This window comes from Ostrinia furnacalis, unplaced genomic scaffold (genome assembly GCF_004193835.3).
Source record: "Ostrinia furnacalis isolate ACB-3 unplaced genomic scaffold, ASM419383v2 OfSCF7688, whole genome shotgun sequence".
Lineage (NCBI taxonomy): Eukaryota > Metazoa > Arthropoda > Insecta > Lepidoptera > Crambidae > Ostrinia > Ostrinia furnacalis.
This window is the reverse complement of record NW_021137927.1, coordinates 146,189-167,767: the sequence shown is the minus strand read 5'-3', so window position 1 is coordinate 167,767 and position 21,579 is coordinate 146,189. Positions and strand designations below refer to the sequence as shown.

Sequence of the window (21,579 nt, the reverse complement as noted above, 5' to 3'; positions counted from 1 at the left end):
ATAGGTAATACCTCAAGGGTGGTCCCATTTAAATTTAATAATAGAAAAAACAACCCCCAAGGGTGAAAAATTGGGGATGAACTTTTTTATACGCAATATCTCCGCCGATTATAAATCAATTTGAACGATTATTTTTTAGTTGAGTAGGTATTATCAAAAGGGTGGTTTCATGCGAATTTGAAGAAAATATTTCACCCCCAAGGGTGGAAAATTGGGGATGAACTTTTTTATACGCAATATTTTTAATTTTTAGTTTTTTTTGTGTTCACGCATTTGAAGTCGGTTTTATTTTTTTAAAAAGTTAATTATCGTGATAAGTGACTTAAGTAACGCTTAAGAGTCATTCTCAGTACATAATGGCCTCCATAAAGACTCCCATAACAATTGCCCTAACCACTCATAAAAATAAACAACTCAGTACAATAATTACCATTAAACGTTAAATAACTGAGTGAATTATTAACGTTTTCGTTACTATTAAATATGGCCTTCTAATTTACCGATAATAATATGGCTCTTGTAATTCTACTAGCACCCTTGACGTTATTTCGCCATATTTATTTAGTTAAATCATAATAATTATGAAAAAATTTACGTTTCAGTGAAAGATTTCGTATAATTTTTGTTATAATGTGCTTTTCGATGGGATAATGTTTGAAGATTTCATTAAACATATAAATGAGAAACTATTTGTTGAAATGCAAAATTCAGTCGGTCTTATAGCTAGCTATAATCAATATCCTCCAAATAACTTTAGGTGGGGTTATAGAACCGGTCAAATTAATAACAAAATCTTTACTATCTATCTATACTATTCTATACTAATATTATAAATGCGAAAGTAACTCTGTCTGTCTGTCTGTCACGCTTTGACGCCTAAACTACTGAAGCGATTTTGATGAATTTTGGCAGAGAAAGTTTGAGTCCCGGAAAAGGACACAGGATAGTTTTTATCCCGGTTTTTGAAAAAGGAACGCGCGCGATTAGGTTTTTCTGTGACAGACAAAATTCCACGCGGGCGAGTGAAGCCGCGGGCGGAAAGCTAGTAATGAATAAATACATAATATATTTTATTTTATATCACAGATATACCTACCTACATATTAATAATAGATTCTCGGAAGGTGATATTAATGTTACCGAGGGTCCAAGGGGTTAAGATACTTAATATAACTTTAAATAGTAGCAGTAACTTAAATTGAGAAGTTTACTCTACCCAAAGCGTTAGGCGAACCCCCGTTAATTATTTAAAATTAATGGTTCGACATCAACTAAACAATTAGTTCAATTTGGACTCGCACCAAATAAATTGGAGCTATCTGTCGTTAGAAATAATCCTCGTTAACAAGTAACGGATTGTGATTAACATTTAGCTATCTAATTATTTAAGTCCGAAAAAATACTGAAACTTGAAAGATGCCGTTGCATTATTTTAAAGACTATGAGCATTTTTAACCTTTTAACAAGCACAGTGTCGTCTCACAACATTTTAAAATTTCAGGTGATAAACACAAGTTGAAAAAGATGAGTGATCTCACTCGATTATTTCTAAACTATACAAGATAATGAAAAACTGGATATAGAAACTGAAAATGCTTCACGAGCTAGTTTATAGAATAAACTGGATCTATCCGAAAATTCAATGTTTCCAGCATAGTAGGTATTCAGTTTGAGCCATATTTTGTAACTATTTTTGTCCCAATCAAAGGCATTTAGACTTCTAAAAGAGTTTAAAAATAAGTGAAAATCCTTTTCCAATAAATAGCTTAGCAAGGCATAGCCTTGGCCAACTCATTGCGAATTAACAAACGCCGAACGTCATTTGCGTGCTCTCGTGTGACGAATCAACCGCCCCCGACAGTGAAGCGTGAAACGTCAGGACCACTTCGGCGGTATTACGCGTCCATTTGAGGCGCGGGTCAAGTCTCTCCTTAAACTTAAGCTAGTGACGTCAAAGGGTTAATGGCGGGTATCGATTGGTTAAGTGTTTGATTTTTTCCTTACTTTTCTACCTACCTTTATACCACGGTAATACTATCTATACAGTATTCCAACTCGGCCATATTTTTGAAATAAATGTCAACAGCCGCGCGGAACGTCACGGTATGACAACATGCGATAGGGCTGCCCACCTGCAGACCCTATTTGAAAATAGGGAATTACATCTGCCTACTTAGAATTTCTATCTAGTTTTGCAAATGTATTTTGTGATTGTAATTTTTTATTTTATTTTGACTAACTAAATACTTTGTGAATGAAATAGGATAAAAATGCATGTTGTTTTGTGATTAGTAGATTTAATTAAAAATAATAATTTGTGTTAAGATTTAGTGACAAATCTTATTCATAAATTTGCGAATGTAAAATGTATGCGCCTCGACTGAGGTGTACAAAATGCTTGATAATTATACAGGGTGTTAGGGAAATGGGTTTATAAGTCGACACTGGCCCATGTTAACATGTTCATATAAATGGTTATGGTGAAGTCAGAAAATTGATATTATCATTTTAATAATTTAATTTTCATAAAAATCTGATTTTATAAATTTTATTTTGTATGAAAATTAAAAAAAATAAAATGATGATATCACTGACTTCACCATACCATTTATTATTAACAAATGGGCTAGTGTCGGCTTATAAACCCATTTACCTAACACCCTGTAAAAATAGGTACTCGTAATTATTTTTATAAAAAAAGAGCTTACTGTTTAGAAAACAACACATCGTCCGTTTATTACTGTGGCACATTCGCGACACCCCCGACTTTTGCATGTCGAGCGCATACCGAGATTTGAATTTCGAAGGAAAGCTCGCGTTTCGTCCGTTTATATGAAGTTACAATACTGTATGATAGTATTACCGTGCTTTATACAGTGTGAGTCACGTTAAAGTGTACATATGAAAATAGATGAAACTAGACCTATTTTTATCGACAAAAAAGAGGTCAAATTTTTTTTGAGATTTTTTTTTAATTTTTTAAAGAATTTTTTTTCTTCCAATTACTTATTGTAAAGAAAACGTAATAACTTTTAAACTAAGCGGAATATCCTGATAAAATAAAAACAGTAATAATTCTAAATATCAGGTGATACTAAAAAAATACATGAAATACACAATAAATGCCAACAAATAATAAAAAATGAAACTTTTTGAAAAAAAACTGCTTTTAAATTCGTGTTTTTTTGGTTATTTTACAAATTTCTCCAAAAAATGCCCCTATAATAGGTGGTTTTTATTACTTTGTATTATTCTCTATCGTATTATCTTTGTATAACCAAAAATTGCATGTCTCTATCCCTATCACAACATTTGCTATGATCGTTTGAACAAAGGCCTGCCACAACATTATTCTCCGCTACTGGTAGAGACAATTTTAATTTTAACTAAAATGCTTATTTTACTTCGAAATCTATTGTTTTTATTTGAAACTAGCGGCCGCCCGCGACTTCGTACGCGTGGATCCCGTTTTACCCTTAGGGGTGAAGTTTCGAGTTTTTTAGGGTTTACCCGGAAATTATTCAAACTTTTCTCGCTGTAAAAACCATCCTTGGACTTCAACAAACATTAAAAAAAAGAATTGGTAAAATTGGTCCAGGCGTTGTTGAGTTATGCGCTTACCAACACATTTTGCGATTCATTTTTATATTATAGATCTAACTTGTCTTTATCAAAATTACAAATCTAGAGCCATTTTCAGTTTCGTTGTTAACGAAGCGTTGAATGGCGCGCCCGGAGAGGCTTAGTTCAAACGATCATTGCAAACGTTGTGATAGGGATAGAGACATGCGATTTTTGGTTTTACGAAGGTAATACGATAGAGAATAATACGAAGTAATAAAAACCACCGGTTATAGGGGCATTTTTTGGAGAAATTTATCAAATAACCAAAAAAAACACGAATTTAAAAGCAGATATTTTTCAAAAAGTATCATTTTTTATTGTTTGTTGGCCTTTTTTGTGTATTTTATGTATTTTTTTAGTATTGCCTGTTATTTAGCATTATTATTGTTTTTATTTTATCAGGATATACCGCTTAGTTTAAAAGTTATTACGTTTTCTTTACAATAAGTAATTGTGAGAAAAAAAAATCTATAAAAAAATTAAAAAAATCTCAAAAAAATTTTGACCTCTTTTTTGTCGATAAAAATAGGTCTAGTTTCATCTATTTTCATATGTACACTTTAACGTGACTCACACTGTATAGTTGCTACTATGTTCAATAGAAACTCTTTGATTTATAAACAAAATCAAAAAATAAGACATACTTTTAATAAAAATAAATGAAACAAAATGTTGACGAATTGCCGCAACAGCAACAGGTTTATACTTTTACGTCAATGTCTCTTTCGCCTATCAAGTATAAAAAATAATCAATACCGACTATCAAACTATTATAAGTCCTTTTCGTTATCGGGCTTTAGTAATTGAACTAGAGTCAGATTTTTGAAGCCGAAATTAACATCTGAAGCCGTGCTAGCATAATAGGACCGATGGGTTAACGTTCTCTCTGAAACACGCGTTCATCATTTTTTTAGGGTTCCGTAGCCAAATGGCAAAAAACGGAACCCTTATAGATTCGTCATGTCTGTCTATCTGTCTGTCCGTGCGTATGTCACAGCCATTTTTTTTATTTAATCAAGCTAGTTGAAGCTTGTATCGCCCTTACCAAACCGAGACCTTACCTCCCACAGTGAATACAACACTCCAATCATTGGACCACAAAGAAACTTTTCTTTATCGATATCCAACCCTCGCGTAACTATCGAAAAACTATAACCAGCACTACGCCGTCACGGGTGTCCCGGAGGAATGACGGCGTCTCCCCGACACAGCAAATTGAAACGGAAGGTGTCCTATAAATTTCCCATTCACCCTCTTGGAATTTGGTCGACAAACTTCTTTGTGTGTGAATGTTTTATCAGCCTGTTTTAGGGTTAGAGGTGCGTGTTGAATTGAGGAATACTGGGATGCTTTCGCACCCAGTTTTTCTAGTGACATCTATGAGGGAATTCTTTGAAAAAGATTTCATTCGTGTTATTACAAAAATCTTAAACAGACGTTGAACACTTGTGTAAAATGACATTTCTATACTAAGGCTGAGTTGCACCAACTAACTTTAACGGTTTGTATGGAGTTTGACAGATTTTGCAACCCAGCCTTAATGTCAATTGAAACAAGTGTTTAACGACCGTTTAACTTTTTGTAATAATCCCCCATATGTTTAAGTAATCTAAGGCGTAGGCTACAAACATTCCAAAAACTACATCAAGTCTGACTTTTCTGAGTATAATTACCTACCTAATGACGACGTACAATTACACTGGTCAACAGTGGTTTTGGTGCCAAGGAACTGTATATATTTTTTGATTAAGGACTTTATACTGGTTGCTTTAGTAGCAAATTTGTTGATTTCCTACGTGTAGTTTTCTAGATTTTGACGTGTATAGAAAAATACAAAATTTCACCAAAATCAGCGTTTATTATATTTTGAAGTGCTTTAAAACTTTCTTTTCCACGACTTTTGTGAATGAGGTGTAATGGAACTATCACGTTACATCCTCCAGCAGTAATCAGCCATCATATAGCTATCCCATCTGCCTTGGTACCTCTCTTCCAATGGTTTTTAGGTCTTGATAGCATCGCTCTCCCTGTTCTTAGCTATAGCATGCTATAGTGACCCAAGATTCTCTGGGAATTGGTCAAGATGACTGTGGAGGTAGTGCCCTTTGATTTAAATTATTACATCCTGAGTTTTTAGGGCATGTCTCACAATTTCATAGTAGTTACTAGTCCTGTGATTTCCGAAAAAAATTTTAGTAATTTCAACGAACGAAGTCCACGTAAATCGTTCCAAACGTCCATCAAAGTTAAGAAATCAGTATCTTTTATTAATATTCTTATTTGTGGGCCATCAAAAATTTACTGCTTTAACCTTTTTTTATGCTCAAACCAGGATTTTTTTTTGTTTTTTCCTCACTTTTTCCACTCTGAACTTCATGTTATGGCTTCTTTGACCATTGAAACATTGCCTCAGTGTTCACAGCAGATTATACAAACAATTTCGGGTATCCACGGCTTGAATACAACCACAATTTCCGACTTAAAGTAAGAAAAATAAGCACTTTTTATTAAAATTTTGTCTAAATTTTTGAAATTCTTAACTGTGTACACATCACAAATGTAACAAATTACATTTGGATCGTTGAGGCAACTTCTTGGCAATGCAGACATGATATTAAAATAAATTTCGTTATAAAAATATACCGATAACATTACAAACTGTGCAACCAAAGTACCGATTAAAGCTAAAATTTAAAACTGAGGGTAGATCAAAAACTACACGTAGGAAAAAAAAAAGAAAAATATTTTTATTATTACTAATACACACCTAATAATAAACTATCAACAGAATCTCGGCACCATTTTAATTTTGATTTTTTGTTGACCAGTGTTATTATTTTAAACCTGGCTTTGGAGCAGTCAAAACCCTTCTCAAGTGAATAATTCAACAAAAGAGGACACTACAAATCCTTCGATCAAAAAATAATTATTTCTCAATTTCATAAACACAAAATAAGCTTGGAATAACCACTAGCCAATCCATTAAAGCCAGCTGCTTGATACAAACAAAATGACGTATTGCCCATAAAAAGCCCACTATGAAAATCTGCCAGGTGCTAAACACCAAGATTGATCGATCCCAACATTTTATTACGTCACCACCGTGTCTACTACAGAATGAAGTTTGCCGATCTAAACTAGATGTGGGGTAAACAAGTAGGATAAACAGGCCAGGATTGGATTGGACCAGTTCGAACCGGATTTCGTGATTGATAGGTTTTATGTTGGGTCTGAAACGGTAAACACATTTCGCCCGCTGTTGTCCGTAATTTAGTATTGTTTTGCTTAAATATTGACGACTATTTTTCAATCATTCCGATCTGAGCCGGAAAGTTGGGTTGATTGATTAGGATAAAATTGTTTTATTTGCCGCGAGCAAATCTTGTTTCTGAGGTGGATTTTATATTGAACTACAATAATAATAGTAACAATGTAAAGACGGCTGTCTGTACCTACAGTGATTAACTGTGAAATCTTAGGCAGTTGTAACAGCTGCTTATTTGTATCAGACATTTTACAGCCTTAGGCCCGGTTTCCACCAAGGCAGATCAGAGCGGAGCGGAGCAGAGCGGAAAAGTGTTTTGAATAACCAATCAGATTTCATTATTTCCACTTCTCTTCTCCTCTCGCTCCTCCTCCGCACAGCTCTCTATTTATTTGGCACAAAAACAGTCATTACAAATATCACTTCTAAACAAAAATAGTAACTAAGAAAAAAGACCACAGAAAGACAGAAAGACTACAGAAAAAAATTGACACCTCCGCTCCGCTACGCCTTGGTGGACACTGGGCCTTAATAAGAATTGCTCTATGTAATCTATTAAGACTAATTTAGAATGGAAATCTTGACGAACGAACGAAACGAAAGCGGAGTTAATCCAAAATAAAAATACCTATCCATTTTTATGGTACAAAATGCAACGAAAGTAGATGTAGATTCTTAAATTCAAAAGGTTACGAATTCAGTAGGTCTTGGCTGAAAATTAGATCGTTACCTTTACCCTTCTTTAATGAATTAAAGGTACCATTAAACCTACACGTAACACATTTGCGGTTACCCAGGTCAGTGAGAAGACGTAAAGCCGGTGGCGGCCATATTTCCTTATTACCAGCGGCCGGCACTCAGTGGCTGCAATTACTGCTGGTGTGACCACAGCTTTATACTATCTTGTTACTTTAGGACACCTTAGTAAGATCGTAATTATTTTAGTGCACAGAATATACTTGGAGTGAACGATGATGTGGCAAACAGCAGATGTTTGGTCAATATTGATAAAATCTTAAAGTTACCAGTAGTGTTCTATTGAAAACAATCTCTCACTTTCATTTGATAAGTTTTAATTTTGTTTGTACATTATGACGACGCATCAAGACTGTATCGTTCGTTACAGTTAAATGACGTCCACTGCTGGACAAAGGCCTCCTCCTAGGTTTTCCATAATGAACGGTCCTGCGCTGCCCGCATCCAGGTTCTTCCCGCGACCTTTACCAGATCATCGGTCCACCTAGTAAACTGAATAGAGTGTAGACATCAAGACTGTATAGTTATGATTATTGCTATTTTGCAACGAAATTGTTAGTGATAGACTCAAATCTCATCAACTACAATAATCATAGCACAAGTGAAACATTGCGAGCTCTTGCAATCAGGTAAAGAGGAAAAATTACATAACAAAAATAAAGGAAATGCATCTAAGTACAAGTCAAAATTACGTCTTAATTAATTCCACACTTAACACAGCAAAGATATAACAGATTGAGATTCGCATCCCATCTGTCTTTCACACACGCTCCGCATCACGTCTAAAGGAATCATTCAGAATTCCTTCTATGGGAAGTCAAGGAATGGATGTAAAGCCAGTCGCAGCCATATTTCCTTATTACCAGCGGCGAGCACTCAGCGGCTGCAATTACTGCAGTGTGGCCGCTGCTTTATACCCCTAAGTGAAATATCGCTATTAGATCGCACCATAAATAGCTTAAAGAAAGACAAATGTTGGAAATCCAACATTTCAGTCCGAGACCCAGTCGAGGTAATCTTTTATCGGTCGAGCTCGGGGTGTTATAATTTAGGGCTACTTGAATTAAATATAAAACACAAAATCTCTGTCTTTGTTTACTTAGTTCAATAAAGTAATATTAAAATACTATGTTGTAGATAGCTACAAATACATAGGTAAGGTAAAGTGACCACTTATGCATAGGAATTATTCAGTTACAAATTACTTGAAAATCTATGTACTTGTTACAACTGCACACAATATTATGTACCTACCTAATAACTTAAGTGATTAGATTGACAACAAAACTAATGTTGTGGCAACAACTAATCAGCTTTTTTTAAATACTAGATTATGAATGCTGTGATTAACCAGTAATAATAGCAAATGAAGCAAGCTGTTGAGGCATTGAATACTAAACTACGTGTACGTATATCTTATTCTCATATATCACCCTTACACGTACCATTTAACCTTCAATGTAATTTTTGAGTGTTCCAAGCAGTATTGTTAGTCTTTTCCAAGAAACCACGGGTAGCTTTGTGAAACCCATTCTCTGCTTCACAATACAGCCCTTGGCATCATTTAACTTTCACGATGTCCCACGAACTAAACCTTGTTGAAAGCAAATTAAATACGACCCGGTATCGTGTACTACTCGTATAACATAATAGGATAATACGCAGAAAGTTCGCGTTAATGTATGTCTACTTTGATCATTAAGACATGTTAAAATTTTCCTAATAATTTCCTCTACAATGATTAGAAATTTCGCTTTCCGGAAAACGCAGCATGTGACGTCCACCCGCAAGGTGGACCGACGACATCATAAAGGTAGCAGGAAAGCGCTGGACGCAGGCCGCTACCAACCGGGTAACACGGAAAGCATTGCGGGAGGCCTATGTTCAGCAGTGGACGTCCTATGGATGAGATGATGATGATGATTAAAAATTTCAATTTCAACATTAGTCTTTTTCTTTCCCTCTTATTAGGACGTGAGGACATCTGAGGGAGATCGACAGATATAATATCATCGATATCCAAATCAGCTTGAAAAGAAGTTCTCTACTTTGACTGCTTCTTCTCAGCACTGGCCGATTGTCCCGAAGCTGTGATAGGGTTAAAGTAATATTAAGACGTGTAAAAGCGATTTTCAAAAGCCTACTTTCGAAAAGTAAAAGAATTCTATTACATTTAATGGAGAATTAGTTTCAGATGTTTTGGCTATGGTTTTCCACATAATATCCCTTGCTAGAAGACGTGGTCTACACATAACACATAGTCCCCAAATCCATTTGCTATAAACTTACTGTATCCCCCTTATTTATACAAGTATCGTGTACTTTGTAAACACGGGTAGCATTTGTCTAACAATAGACTAGAGTTATTGTCTTGTGTAATGTTTCTAACCGCTATTGTTCTAAACGTCTAGGGAGTCCCTTTGAAGTTCTATGATCAATCTTAGCTGGAAACTTTATAATCTGTCATTTGGCGTATTGTCCGCAGTCGGCAGCCGAGTGTGGAATTCGGCTATTTATTAAACGTCTCAGACATGTCCGGTGCACTTGCGTCCGGGTAATATCAATGGCGTTCTGAGAGGCAGCGTCCGGGAGATGTGGAGCTTAGTGCGGAACGTGAAAGACGTCGTAAAGCGGGAATTCGAACGCGCATATTGAATTTACTTGCTTTAATAATACATCTAGGATAAAAATTGACCAAGCCCGTTAAAAAATAAGATTATTTATTCGTCATAATCATAGGTACAAAGTTGTTAAATTTTATGTGAAAAATAAATAATGGGTTCACGCGTGACCCTGTAACTTGATCGCAACTTCTTGAATACGTCATCCAAATTCATCAATATGTAGACATCAATCTGTCACCGGCTATCATCTGTCATGATAAGCACTCTAGACAATATGATAAATAATAATACTTATAAGCATCACTACAGAATCTAAAATATCATTTCTACCAGCTATCCCCTCAGAAATCCATGAAAGCCATTTTAAAATCCATAAGCAGTAGTGTTAAGGTTTTAGGCGGTTGCGGCCGCGTTTCAGACATATTTGTAAGAATACCCTACGTTAGACGGGGAAAGCCGCAAAAATCCCGGGTTTACGTCCGTAGTGCGTGGGACACGCCGCAGGAGACGCGATCCGGCTTATGGAATATACGGGACTGGTGTTGCGTAGAGCAATATTCTTGGACAAATTAATAAAAATCGGGGATAGTTTAAATTCATACATGCCTGAATATATGGTCTGCGGTTGCAACGAGCTGTGTTCTAGAATAAATTATATGTTTGAGTAAAACAGCGTTATTTTTAGATCAATTTTTATATGTAGGATTAGATACGGATGGACCTATACATAAACTAATAACGTTCAGTTCAGTTCAGTAAAGGCCACTAACTAGTTTGCTACTAGCTATAATTTGATTAAATATGCTCATATTTGTAGCTGTGCACCAATAGGAGGACAATCTTGTTTATTTCTCATCGTTTATTAAATAATTTTCATGGACTGAAAGATGTACACATTAAGTTGTCTTTCTTGTCACACACCTCCACTTACAAAATACCTAGTCTGATTTTAAATTAACACTAGAAAGGCCGCCGTCCCATTTTTGTCCCACTCGCGAGTTTGATCGTCTCTAACTTTTTTATTTTTCAACGAAAGTCCATGAAACTTTTTGACTTTTCCTGATTTATTGAATTTTATCATTTTTTAATGTTTTCGATAGTATAAAATTATTACAAAAATTTGAAAAATCGGTTTTACCTTGAAGCGCCACTGGGTCATTTTTGTCCCACCCTGGTATTTGCAACAATAATTCGATGAAGAGTCCTTGTTTCGGGGAGATACGAGAATGGAGAGGTTGGGGAACGTTTAGGAGACTTGTCACAATGCAGAAATGTAAATATATTGTACTAGTTTTTGCCTGTGACTTTACCTAGTGAGAAATTAAGTTTATCATTGAAAGACCTAATTTCTTGATACTTATCGTTGTTATTTGACCAAATAACTGAATATTATTGTAAATTATAGACTATATTATGTTATTCTGAAGTATTAACAATAAAACTGCAAAGTTTTATTAAGATCGGCTTAGTATTTTTTGCGTAAAAGAGTGAAAAAACAACAATCGATCTAACCATGAATCTACACTCGCTTAGTTCAAGTTCAAGGCTTATATCCACCCATTCATCCTTCCTATCCGTTCATCGGTTCATCCATCCTTCAATTCATCAATCTTTATTAACTTTTACATTTATAATATTAGTAGGAAGGTGACTTCTAGACATGGGCCAGTTCATAAATTGTATGATTTGATACATTTTTAAAATGTGTGACTTATATTTTTTTTTAAATTAAACGTACATACTTTTCATTGTAATTGTTAAAAAACCTCACTGTGTGTGTACGGATAACAGAAAAATAACCATACCTATAGAAATTCCTAAACACATAGTACACCAGAGAGGCGAAAAAAACCATACAAAAAAACTTTGTGCAAAATGTGCACTATTATTTGTAAGATATTTATTATTCCTTCAAAAATAATAATGAATAATAAGTGGTAATTTCATAATTTTAATACAGTATAACACCTAAAATATCTGTCTTTTAATAATTCAAAATTAAAATTGAATACATTTATATTTTTAAAGAAATAAGCACATATTGACTTAACTATATAGATAAACCATTTTTTAAGAATACTACAAATAGTTTAAACCATAATAATCATGCCTGAAACTAAAAAATGTTACAAAATATATGCTGGGACAAAATTGACCCAGCGGCGCTTTTAGGGGGGTCGTAATCTTCGGCACTTCTAGTGTTAAAATATCGTTTTGGTGACTGCCATCACCAAATCATTTTCTTACACATTGTAGGGCATAACACCATTGTTTAATCAATCTCGATTCTTTTATTTATTCATACTTGTTTCACATAAATACTAAACAGTGGCGGACTTAATGCCGGATGGCATTCTCTACCAGTCAACTACAGGTCAAGCTGAGATAGTAACAAGTAGTATTTTGAACAAGAATCAAAATAATTTGCTCGTCACAATACAGATCCGTGTGTTTTCTCCGTATCAAGCGCAGGTGGTGTACAGTTGGATGATACCGCAATAACATTAAAATAAACCTAAGCCGTTGCACTCCGCTCGGCTGACACTGATTTTCTCCCACGCCCAGTTTTGTGCTTGCTTTATTACAAATTGCTTTGTTGCAGCCCCCGGTTTGTTCGAATGCTTCACTTGATCTATTTTTGTATAATATCTTGATTTGTTTGCAAAAGAGAGAAGATATAGATAAGTATCTACTCGTATAGGAGAAGCTTAGTATTAAAATATGGTTCCTTGTAGCATGTTCGTTCGTTTCAGCCGAAAGACGTCCACTGCTGGACAAAGGCTCAACTCCCCCAAGGATTTCCACGAAGACCGATCCTGCGCCGCTCGTATCCAGGCACCTCCCGCGACCTTCACCAGATCGTCGGTCCACCTAATGGGAGGCCTGCCCACGCTACGTCTTCCGACTCGTGGTCGCCACTCAAGAACTTTCCTGCCCCAGCGGCCATCAGCTCTACGAGCTATGTGCCCCGCCCACTGCCTGTAGCATGTTATAGTAGTTTATATGCTTGAATATTAAAATGATTGCATGTAAAGTCATTCTAAAACCGATTATTCGCTTTCACCTAAGTACCTCGATGATTCTGACCTTTTGAGTTCCGAATGAGCTACTTGCTCCCAATGGAAATCAGTGACTTATTCAAGTGTACCTTCACGATACAATAATAAGAAGATCACCAATTGACGACTACGAATTTTATCAATTATGTTTCAGATTGTACTCTCAACTCATAAACTTAAGCACAATCTTAATTATCTCAGCACTGACGCCTCAACTCCTTCCCCTTTCAGTCCAAAGTCAAGTTAATTAGCACGAATAAAAGTCTAGAGGTGACAGTTTTCAATTGCCGATTTGAACTGCAAACAAGGCGAGACCAAGAATTAATTACGAAGTCGAGTTCAGCCTTATTTGAGCTCGTAGCTCGAGTGCGTCAGCGTTCCGAATGGGATTTTTCGCAGAGAGGGTAGGCCTTTAATGAGCACACTTGACAACAAAGCGCAGGTACTGAGCGTTTTGGCTCAGCCGTTGTCTTTGATATTTGAAGCGGACTCTACAGCCTGTGTTGGGGATTGAAAAATCGGGATCGGGATTTGGACTTGTTTCGGAATAAGCTCGGAATTGCGATGGAAATACTAATCGGGGATTACAAAGGAAAGGACTAAGTTACATGAAGCGAATAGTTCGAGCATAGGGTTTCTGATTTCTCGACCTATTTTTTTTCTCGAGTTTCGAGAATTCTCGAGTCCAAAGTCTCGAGTTTTCTCGGGTCTCGAGTCTTTTAATGAAAACTGTTAAAATCGGTTGAAATTTAATAAAGACACAGGTTTTTTAATCTAATATACCTACTCTTATTGCACAACAATCAATATTAGAATTTAGTACCACTTATTTTGGTAAGGAAAGAAACAAAAAATAAAATCTTCTTTCATAATTAATATTAACTAATAATCATAACAAAAGCCATAAAGTCGCGTGTACTTTAAGGATAAATAACAATAAAAATCTGGAGCTACAACTGAATCACTTGTTTTCCAAAGAACACAAGTCCAAATAGCAAAATTACGATAAATAGTTTTTTTTAATAAACAAAACAAAACTTTTTAATATTTTTTTAAAGATAACGACTTGAATAAACTTTACGAGGAGGCACGACTACCTAACCTACAGTTATATAACAAATTTTTCAGTCTTTAAATCAGTCAGAGTTAAACATACCTACATATTAAATGTAGCATACTCGTTGGTGAACATTATTACTTAGTTTCGATTGAAATCATTACTTGCAAATCAAATCAGTTAAAAAAGGAAAGACTAGGCCAGTCTAAAAGCAACGTTAACCTATTAAATAAATAAAAACTTACTTTTGTCTAAGACAAATAGGCTTTCGAGAATATTAAAGTTTAAAAATCGAAACTCGAGAATTCTCGAGCCCCGGTAATTTTTTTCTCGTCTCGAATGAGGCCAAAATTCTCGAGTTTTCTCGAGTTCGAGAAAGCTCGAGCAGAAACCCTATTCGAGCAGCGAAATTGTGTAATTAATATTTTATTTTTTAAATTCAAAGGGGAACTAAATAAAACTGTTAAACAAACATAAAATGACTCATAATTCAAGAAAATACGCTAACACTTCTTACACGAACATTTTTCTTTTGAGAGAGTCAAACTTCTGATCGCTGACTTTTGGCACCATCTTACATTGACAAACGTCAAAAATCTGTCAAACTCCATACAAAACACACCGGTTATCGTCATAGTTACTGTTAAAGTAAGGTGGTGCAACTCAGCCTTTGTCTCACAACCACAAACAGTCGTCAAAATAAACTTCGACGAAGGACCGTACAGGCTGGAACTATACCAGAGTTGTACCCCCAAATTAGTGAAACGCGTCCATCCTCCCAAACACCTAAACACCCATTAGCAGTGCCGATTTCGGCCAACCTATCTTAACGTCATTTAAAATTCATACCCATTGTATCGCCCCAAGGCAGCCACCCTAACTGCCTAATAATACGGCCAGAGTGCGTGCACTTATGAAGTGGCTTTTTCAACATCAAAGTATCTAACCCTCAAAGGGGACTCCAAAATTATTTATTAGTCTTCAAAAGGGAAGAATTTGCGGCTTCTGGTGCCATCTTTTCTTCAACACGTCTTTGTTGTGAACATCAAAGCTGAGAGAGGTATTCAAATTCACAGAATCCGTTCCTAATTGAGAATCGGGGATTAATACAATTGTTACCTATACGATACGGGGTGAGTACAAAAGGCGCACTCCTTTGAAATTTTTAATTACCGGCAAGCCGCTTTTCTATGCCTTTTCTTAGTGGCTTTTGGAACCAATTCCAGGAGTCGTCATACAAATCGCAGAGATTAAAGGAGATTACTGACTTGTGTCTTAATTGAAACACGTTTTACGAAAATACATCATATTTTAATGTAATAGTTTTTTAAAAGCAATAATACTTTTAATCATGTTTATTTTACCAGCATAATTAAATAAAAAATAGGTATTAAATTCAAGCATGGACAATAAAAGTATTTTAATATACTGTTCCACGGGATATTATTTCGTGTAACCTTAAGTGGTCTCATGAGACCGCGGTAACAATTGATTTCTGTTGTCTCGATATGCTGGTACATGAAGGGTTAATCAATATGGAGGAGCTAATGCAATGAAGTGAAGTTATGTAACTAATAATAAATATTAGAAATTCAATATCAAGAAGTTTATTAAAAAAATTGTTAATAACACACAAAAATACGAGTAAGAACAAAAATTTAATATAATTTTAGTGTTTGAGATAGTAGTCAGATATAACTTTTGAAATGGTATCGTTGATATTTCGCAATAAGATTTTTCTGACTTGTTCTACCAGAACTTGATCATTTCGTTTTCCGTTGGTGTTGTTTAATTCTTTTTTGATTGGTTTATGCTTAGCATTAAACCCCTTTGATTTTACATTTTTGGCTCGTGGTTTTTCTGTGAGTTTTAAGGCATCTTGGTTCAATTCATTTTTGTCCTCTTCCGACTCGGTAAGTTTTGAAACGTCCGAGTTAATTTCTTCTGTTGGCACGGCTGAGCGAACTGAAATACAATAAATTAATGTATTTTATGGTTATGAATTCTTATATTCTAAATTACAGTATCACAGAATATAGCACCACTATAAAAAAACAGCTATATCGAATTTAAATCAAAATGTTACTATTCGTTAAAAGGTAAGATTTTTTTCTTAATTATCACTAAAATGTAATTAATTATGACAAAGGGCATTTTAATTTTAAATTAATTTACTTACACTACTAGGAGTCAAAATCATTCTTAGCTATTTAAAAACGTAGAAATATGAACGAGCCTTTGAAATATTTAGGCTGAGTTGCACCACCTAACTTTAACGGTGACTATGACGAAAACCGGTGCATTTTGTATGGAGTTTGAGAGATTTTTGACGTTTGTTACTGACAAAGTAATATGGTGCAACCCACCCTTAGACTTTCGAAATAGTGTTTGGAGGATACAAAAAATGTTATGTAACACAGCATAAAAACATTGATGTAATGTTTACCTGGTCTTAAAGCTATCCTGTTCATAACATCACTGAATTCCCTTGACAGAATATCTACCATGCTTTTATTTCCGTACCATACATCCATAGCGGAATTAGCCACCCACTTCGAAGGCCTATAGTCTCTCCTTTCACTCTGTTTCTCTTCTTTCAAACGCGGTCTTCTTGAATCTCCTTCTAACACTATGACTATGAGAAAGAAGAATAGAACTGCTTGAAAATTCCTTGACTCAATCATTTCGAGTTTTTGAACGAACTGATGTAGAGTTCTCGAAAATGAGATATTAATGGGTGTTCATCTGAAAACATTTAGCAAACTTCGCGATTGTTCTTTTGACGGTGGCGCAAACAAACGTATATTAGGAAACAAGTGACTCTTCCATGTCTGGTGTTTACAAGATAGTGTTTGCTCGCTCAGTTTGCTTGTTCTGGGAAAAGAGACCACATTGTGTCGTTTTCTTAATGTGACCGGCCGTCTTGAACAGCAGCTTATATTTTACGTAACACATGTAAAGGTACATACACTTATTTATATTTGAGAGACTTGTGAGGAGGCGATTTTTGTGAATTAATTATGGCTGATAAAAATAAGTCCGTCTTACTTTTCAGGAGTAAATGTAAACAGGGGGCTTAGTGTGAGTTAACATTAAACGTATTCGATATCGACTGCGTAAAAAAATGACATTAAATGTATGACGGATTGTACAGCGTCCCTAGCGGATACTTTCAAGAAAATCTTCAAACTTACTGAAACGTTGAAGTTACTTTTTTATGGTGTATAACGTTTATTTTACTGCCCAAGCAGTCACTAAGCATGTCAATCGATTACAGTAACCAAAGCCGTGGGTGAGCCACTAATCCTCTTTGCTAATTTGCCATGAACAAACCACACTTTCACCCTTTGTTTATGTGGTCAAGTTGCATCAATCGGAACGCACAAAAATATTTTAGTAAGCAATAAGTAGGTGTGTTTTAATTTTGTTCAAAATTGGGGCTACTTTGATTGTATTTTGATTGTTATTATTAAGCGTTTACACAACATCTCGTTAGCAGTATCCCGCAAAAATCCAATCCATTTCAATTTGTGATTCGAATTTTAAGCAAAGTGGATTTCCATGGAAACGAGCCCTAATTCAACTATAACTTCACCATACTAGGAACAAATTACATTGTGTTATTATTACAAGTCAAGAAACAGAATTTGTTTAAAACTAAGGCAAACTTAACTCTTAACAAAATAAAAATATAAACTTATTTTACACAAAAATAAAAGTGTGTCCGTGAGGCAAAGAGGCGAAGAAATTCAGTCAAGAAACCTCTCTAATTTTTCGTCCACCTAGAGTCTAGGTCCTAGACCATAGTTGTATTTCCTATACTTTTTCAAGGTCTGTACAACAAACGTCTCTATAATCCTTCTTACTCGACCATCAGATATTAGGATTACAAGCCAGCTAATTGTATTTGTGTTTACATAAAACAATGTGTGCATTAAGTATAACAAACATTTGTCTCCTTTATCGAGATCTGTCGCATTATTAACCAGCAGTCAATAATAAATAGATCCGAGTAAGAGCATTGGTCATTTATTTAAGAAATTATAGATGTGGCATAATAATTTGTTTTTTGTGAAGTTTAAATAATACTAATCTAACGTTTGCTATGTGAGATCACAAAAACCTGGTTTTGGACTTTTTAGATGCTATTTTTTATTGCCTAATTAATATGATGATAAAGGGAAATAAGTTTGTGATTTGTGTTCATTTTAAGAACATTCGCCTCACTACTCAAGACTTTAGAGAAACACAATAACCTTAATGGAGAAGAAGAAGACTTTGGAAAAACTTATTCTTCACTGGTTGAATTTCATCGGCGGTCAATCTGGAGTTATAGGAGTAAGTTACAAGAGGAAGTATTTACTTCCACAGGATTCGAGACCTAACCACACAATATGTCATAGTGTCTATCGAATTAACCACAATCAACTGGCCATCAAATTGTAAACCAAATACCACCTCCACTTCATTCCTACATCCAAACCGGGACGCATCCCGAATACAATAGCGGTTTGTTCCAGCCCATTTTGTGCAATCATATTTTCCTCCATTATTCAATACACTACCTCAGATGCACCGCCTTAGTGTTGCTTGTGAAAAGATCAAGGTAATATGTTTACAGCTGCTTTGATTTCAAAGAATACTTTTAAGAATGTTGTTACGATAATGCTTCTTACATACTCTAGCCTTTAATCTTAAATTTAGTTTCTTTTTACACATCTCTGTTTTCTATGGAAGTCAATAATAACAAAGACGCGTGTTTTAACCCTTAAATGCATAGTGTTGCCATATGTCTACGAAATACTTTTTTAATTATAAAAAGTAACATATTTTATAAGGGTTTCTGAACGTATGCTAATATCATAGAAAACATCATAATAAAAATAAAAAAAACGCAAATGAAGGTAGATTTGAAAAAAAATTAACCGATATTTGACGTAGCGATTGCGAAAGAGAAAAAATTGGTAGTGTTAAAATTTGTGGTATTTTAATTTCGGATTCAGTGAGAATTAATTGCTAAAACGATTGGAAAAAAATACATACGTGTTAGAAATAATGTAAGAATTCATTATTATAACTTATTTTTTGGTAATCTATCTCGAATGTGCCTTCGACTTGATTTTTGTGTATGTAGCCAAATGTCTACACCATGCGTTTATGCCATAAAATTGTTCTATGGTTTGCTTATTTGGCTTTTCTTTTCAGCATGTTTGGCTCGCTATCTGAAAAGGAAATTGAGGCAGCTCTTGCTGCTTTAAATGATGGTGCAGTCTCAGAAGATGATGAAAATTTAGATGATGATAATATCGATTTTTAATCAAATGTACGGGATTTATTGCATGATCTGGATGAAGAGTCCATAGATAATAATCTACCCTTGGAACATAACGAAGATCTGATCTAATATATGCTCCTCTTCATAGACTATGGGAGGGTTATGTTCCAGGGTCTTCGTTATGTTCCAAGGGTAGATTATGATCTATGGATTCCTCATCCCGATCATGCAACAAATCCCGTACGTTTGGGTAATAATCGATGTTATCATCATATAAATTGTCATCATCTTCTGAGACTGCACCATCATTTAAAGCAGCAAGAGCTGCCTCAATTTCCTTTTCAGATAGCGAGCCAAACATGCTGAAAAGAAAAGCCAAATAAACAAACCATAGAACAATTTTACGGCATACAAACGCATGGTGTAGACATTTGGCTACATACTGTTAATTTTCAAAAATATCCTTTTTTTTCGTACTAAGATTTTTTTTATTATTTTTCCCCTTATCTGTGACTAAAAATCTAATTGAAATATTTTTTTCATAACTAAATAAAAAATCATGCATTTAAGGGTTAATAATTTATTGGCTTAAAAGCTAAAATCCTAATAATTCGTCGTCATTGATGGAGACACAATTTGATTTGTTATTTTTTCTGCAGTTGCTGTTGCTGCTGCTGCTTGCCTGAAATGGAAATAAAATTCTGTAAAATGGATCCTCTCTTTAGAATATGGCACGACAGTAACACGACGTAAGAGTGGTGTGACGTTTCATTATAATTAGACACCGTTGTTCAGCGCTCGTTGTGTATATAAATCTAGATAATTATGTATATGGAAGGGACACACACTCCTTCTGCTTTATAAATTACAAATCAAAAACGTTCCTTTGTAGCATCACATCAATATAATGATAGAACTTAGAAGGAAAATAATAATAATAAATAATAAATCTTTATTTTAAAATAGATTCAAAACTTTTGCGAAAAAAAAAATGCACCATTTTTAATACACTCAAAATGTGTGATTTCATATTTTACTATCGCTATCGTTTGTACGTGTATTTTTTATTAAATGCACAAATATTTCAACTAAATTTAGCTCCATCAATTTATTTTAAACACTAAACAATACTGACCTTTTATTTCCACGATCCTGTCGATCGCCCTTGACCCCACGTCCCACAGTTCCCGAGCTATCAAACTCATGACTGTTTTATTCGAGTATATAAAATCCATCGCCTTCCCAACCAACACATCTGATGTACTAAACTCGTCGTTTTCTGCCTTCTTGAACTGTTTCTTGAACTGCTGCACAGTCTTAAAAGATGTTATTCTGTCTACATCTAGAATTAAAACTGATAGGAGTAAGAAAACTAGCGCCCGTCGCAACATGTTGGTGGTAGCGGCATGAATGCATGGCGCTTATTTCAGCTTTCTTTCTTGGTGTCTTCTGGGAAAAAGGCTAAGCTGTGGACAGACTGGGTGAGATTTTTATTTAAGGATTGTCACATAAATTTTAATTAGCTTGTGCCACTGAAAACGTAGTCATACCTTCGAAATCATATTCAATCACAAAAAAAATATGAGTACTTACTAGACGGTATTGTTGATTATCTGAGGGACAGATTTTTTACCTTATACACCTTACTATGATGTTACGATTGCTTTAATAAGTAGAGACTTTTCTGTACCTTATTACGTGCTGCATTTTTATCACACCACAAATTCAAATAACGCAATTTATAATATGCAAATTGATACGTGAAGCTAAATTTCTAGAATTTACATTAGATGAACGTTCTTACACAAAAAATCTAAGAGTTAGTAATGAAAAGTGTTTTATATCCAGAAAAACATGTGTAAACGTAGCCGTACTCAGCAGAATAGGGTTCCGTTAACATTTTGTTCCATAAAAAATGT

At 34.8% G+C, this 21,579-nt stretch overlaps 2 protein-coding genes across 2 annotated transcripts; both read right to left on the bottom strand.

Annotated features, from left to right (window-relative positions):
• Nucleotides 1–16,054: 16,054 nt before the first annotated feature.
• Nucleotides 16,055–17,069, bottom strand: LOC114365942 (uncharacterized). The gene is made up of 2 exons (XM_028322670.1): nucleotides 16,832–17,069; nucleotides 16,055–16,350 (listed from the first exon to the last, which is right to left on the bottom strand). Exons 1-2 carry the CDS (start codon nucleotides 17,067–17,069, stop codon nucleotides 16,055–16,057), a joined length of 534 nt encoding a protein of 177 aa, XP_028178471.1.
• A 176-nt stretch (nucleotides 17,070–17,245) lies between these two features.
• On the bottom strand, nucleotides 17,246–21,051 carry LOC114365941 (uncharacterized). The gene is made up of 2 exons (XM_028322668.1): nucleotides 20,796–21,051; nucleotides 17,246–17,259 (listed from the first exon to the last, which is right to left on the bottom strand). Exons 1-2 carry the CDS (start codon nucleotides 21,049–21,051, stop codon nucleotides 17,246–17,248), a joined length of 270 nt encoding a protein of 89 aa, XP_028178469.1.
• Nucleotides 21,052–21,579: the final 528 nt, after the last annotated feature.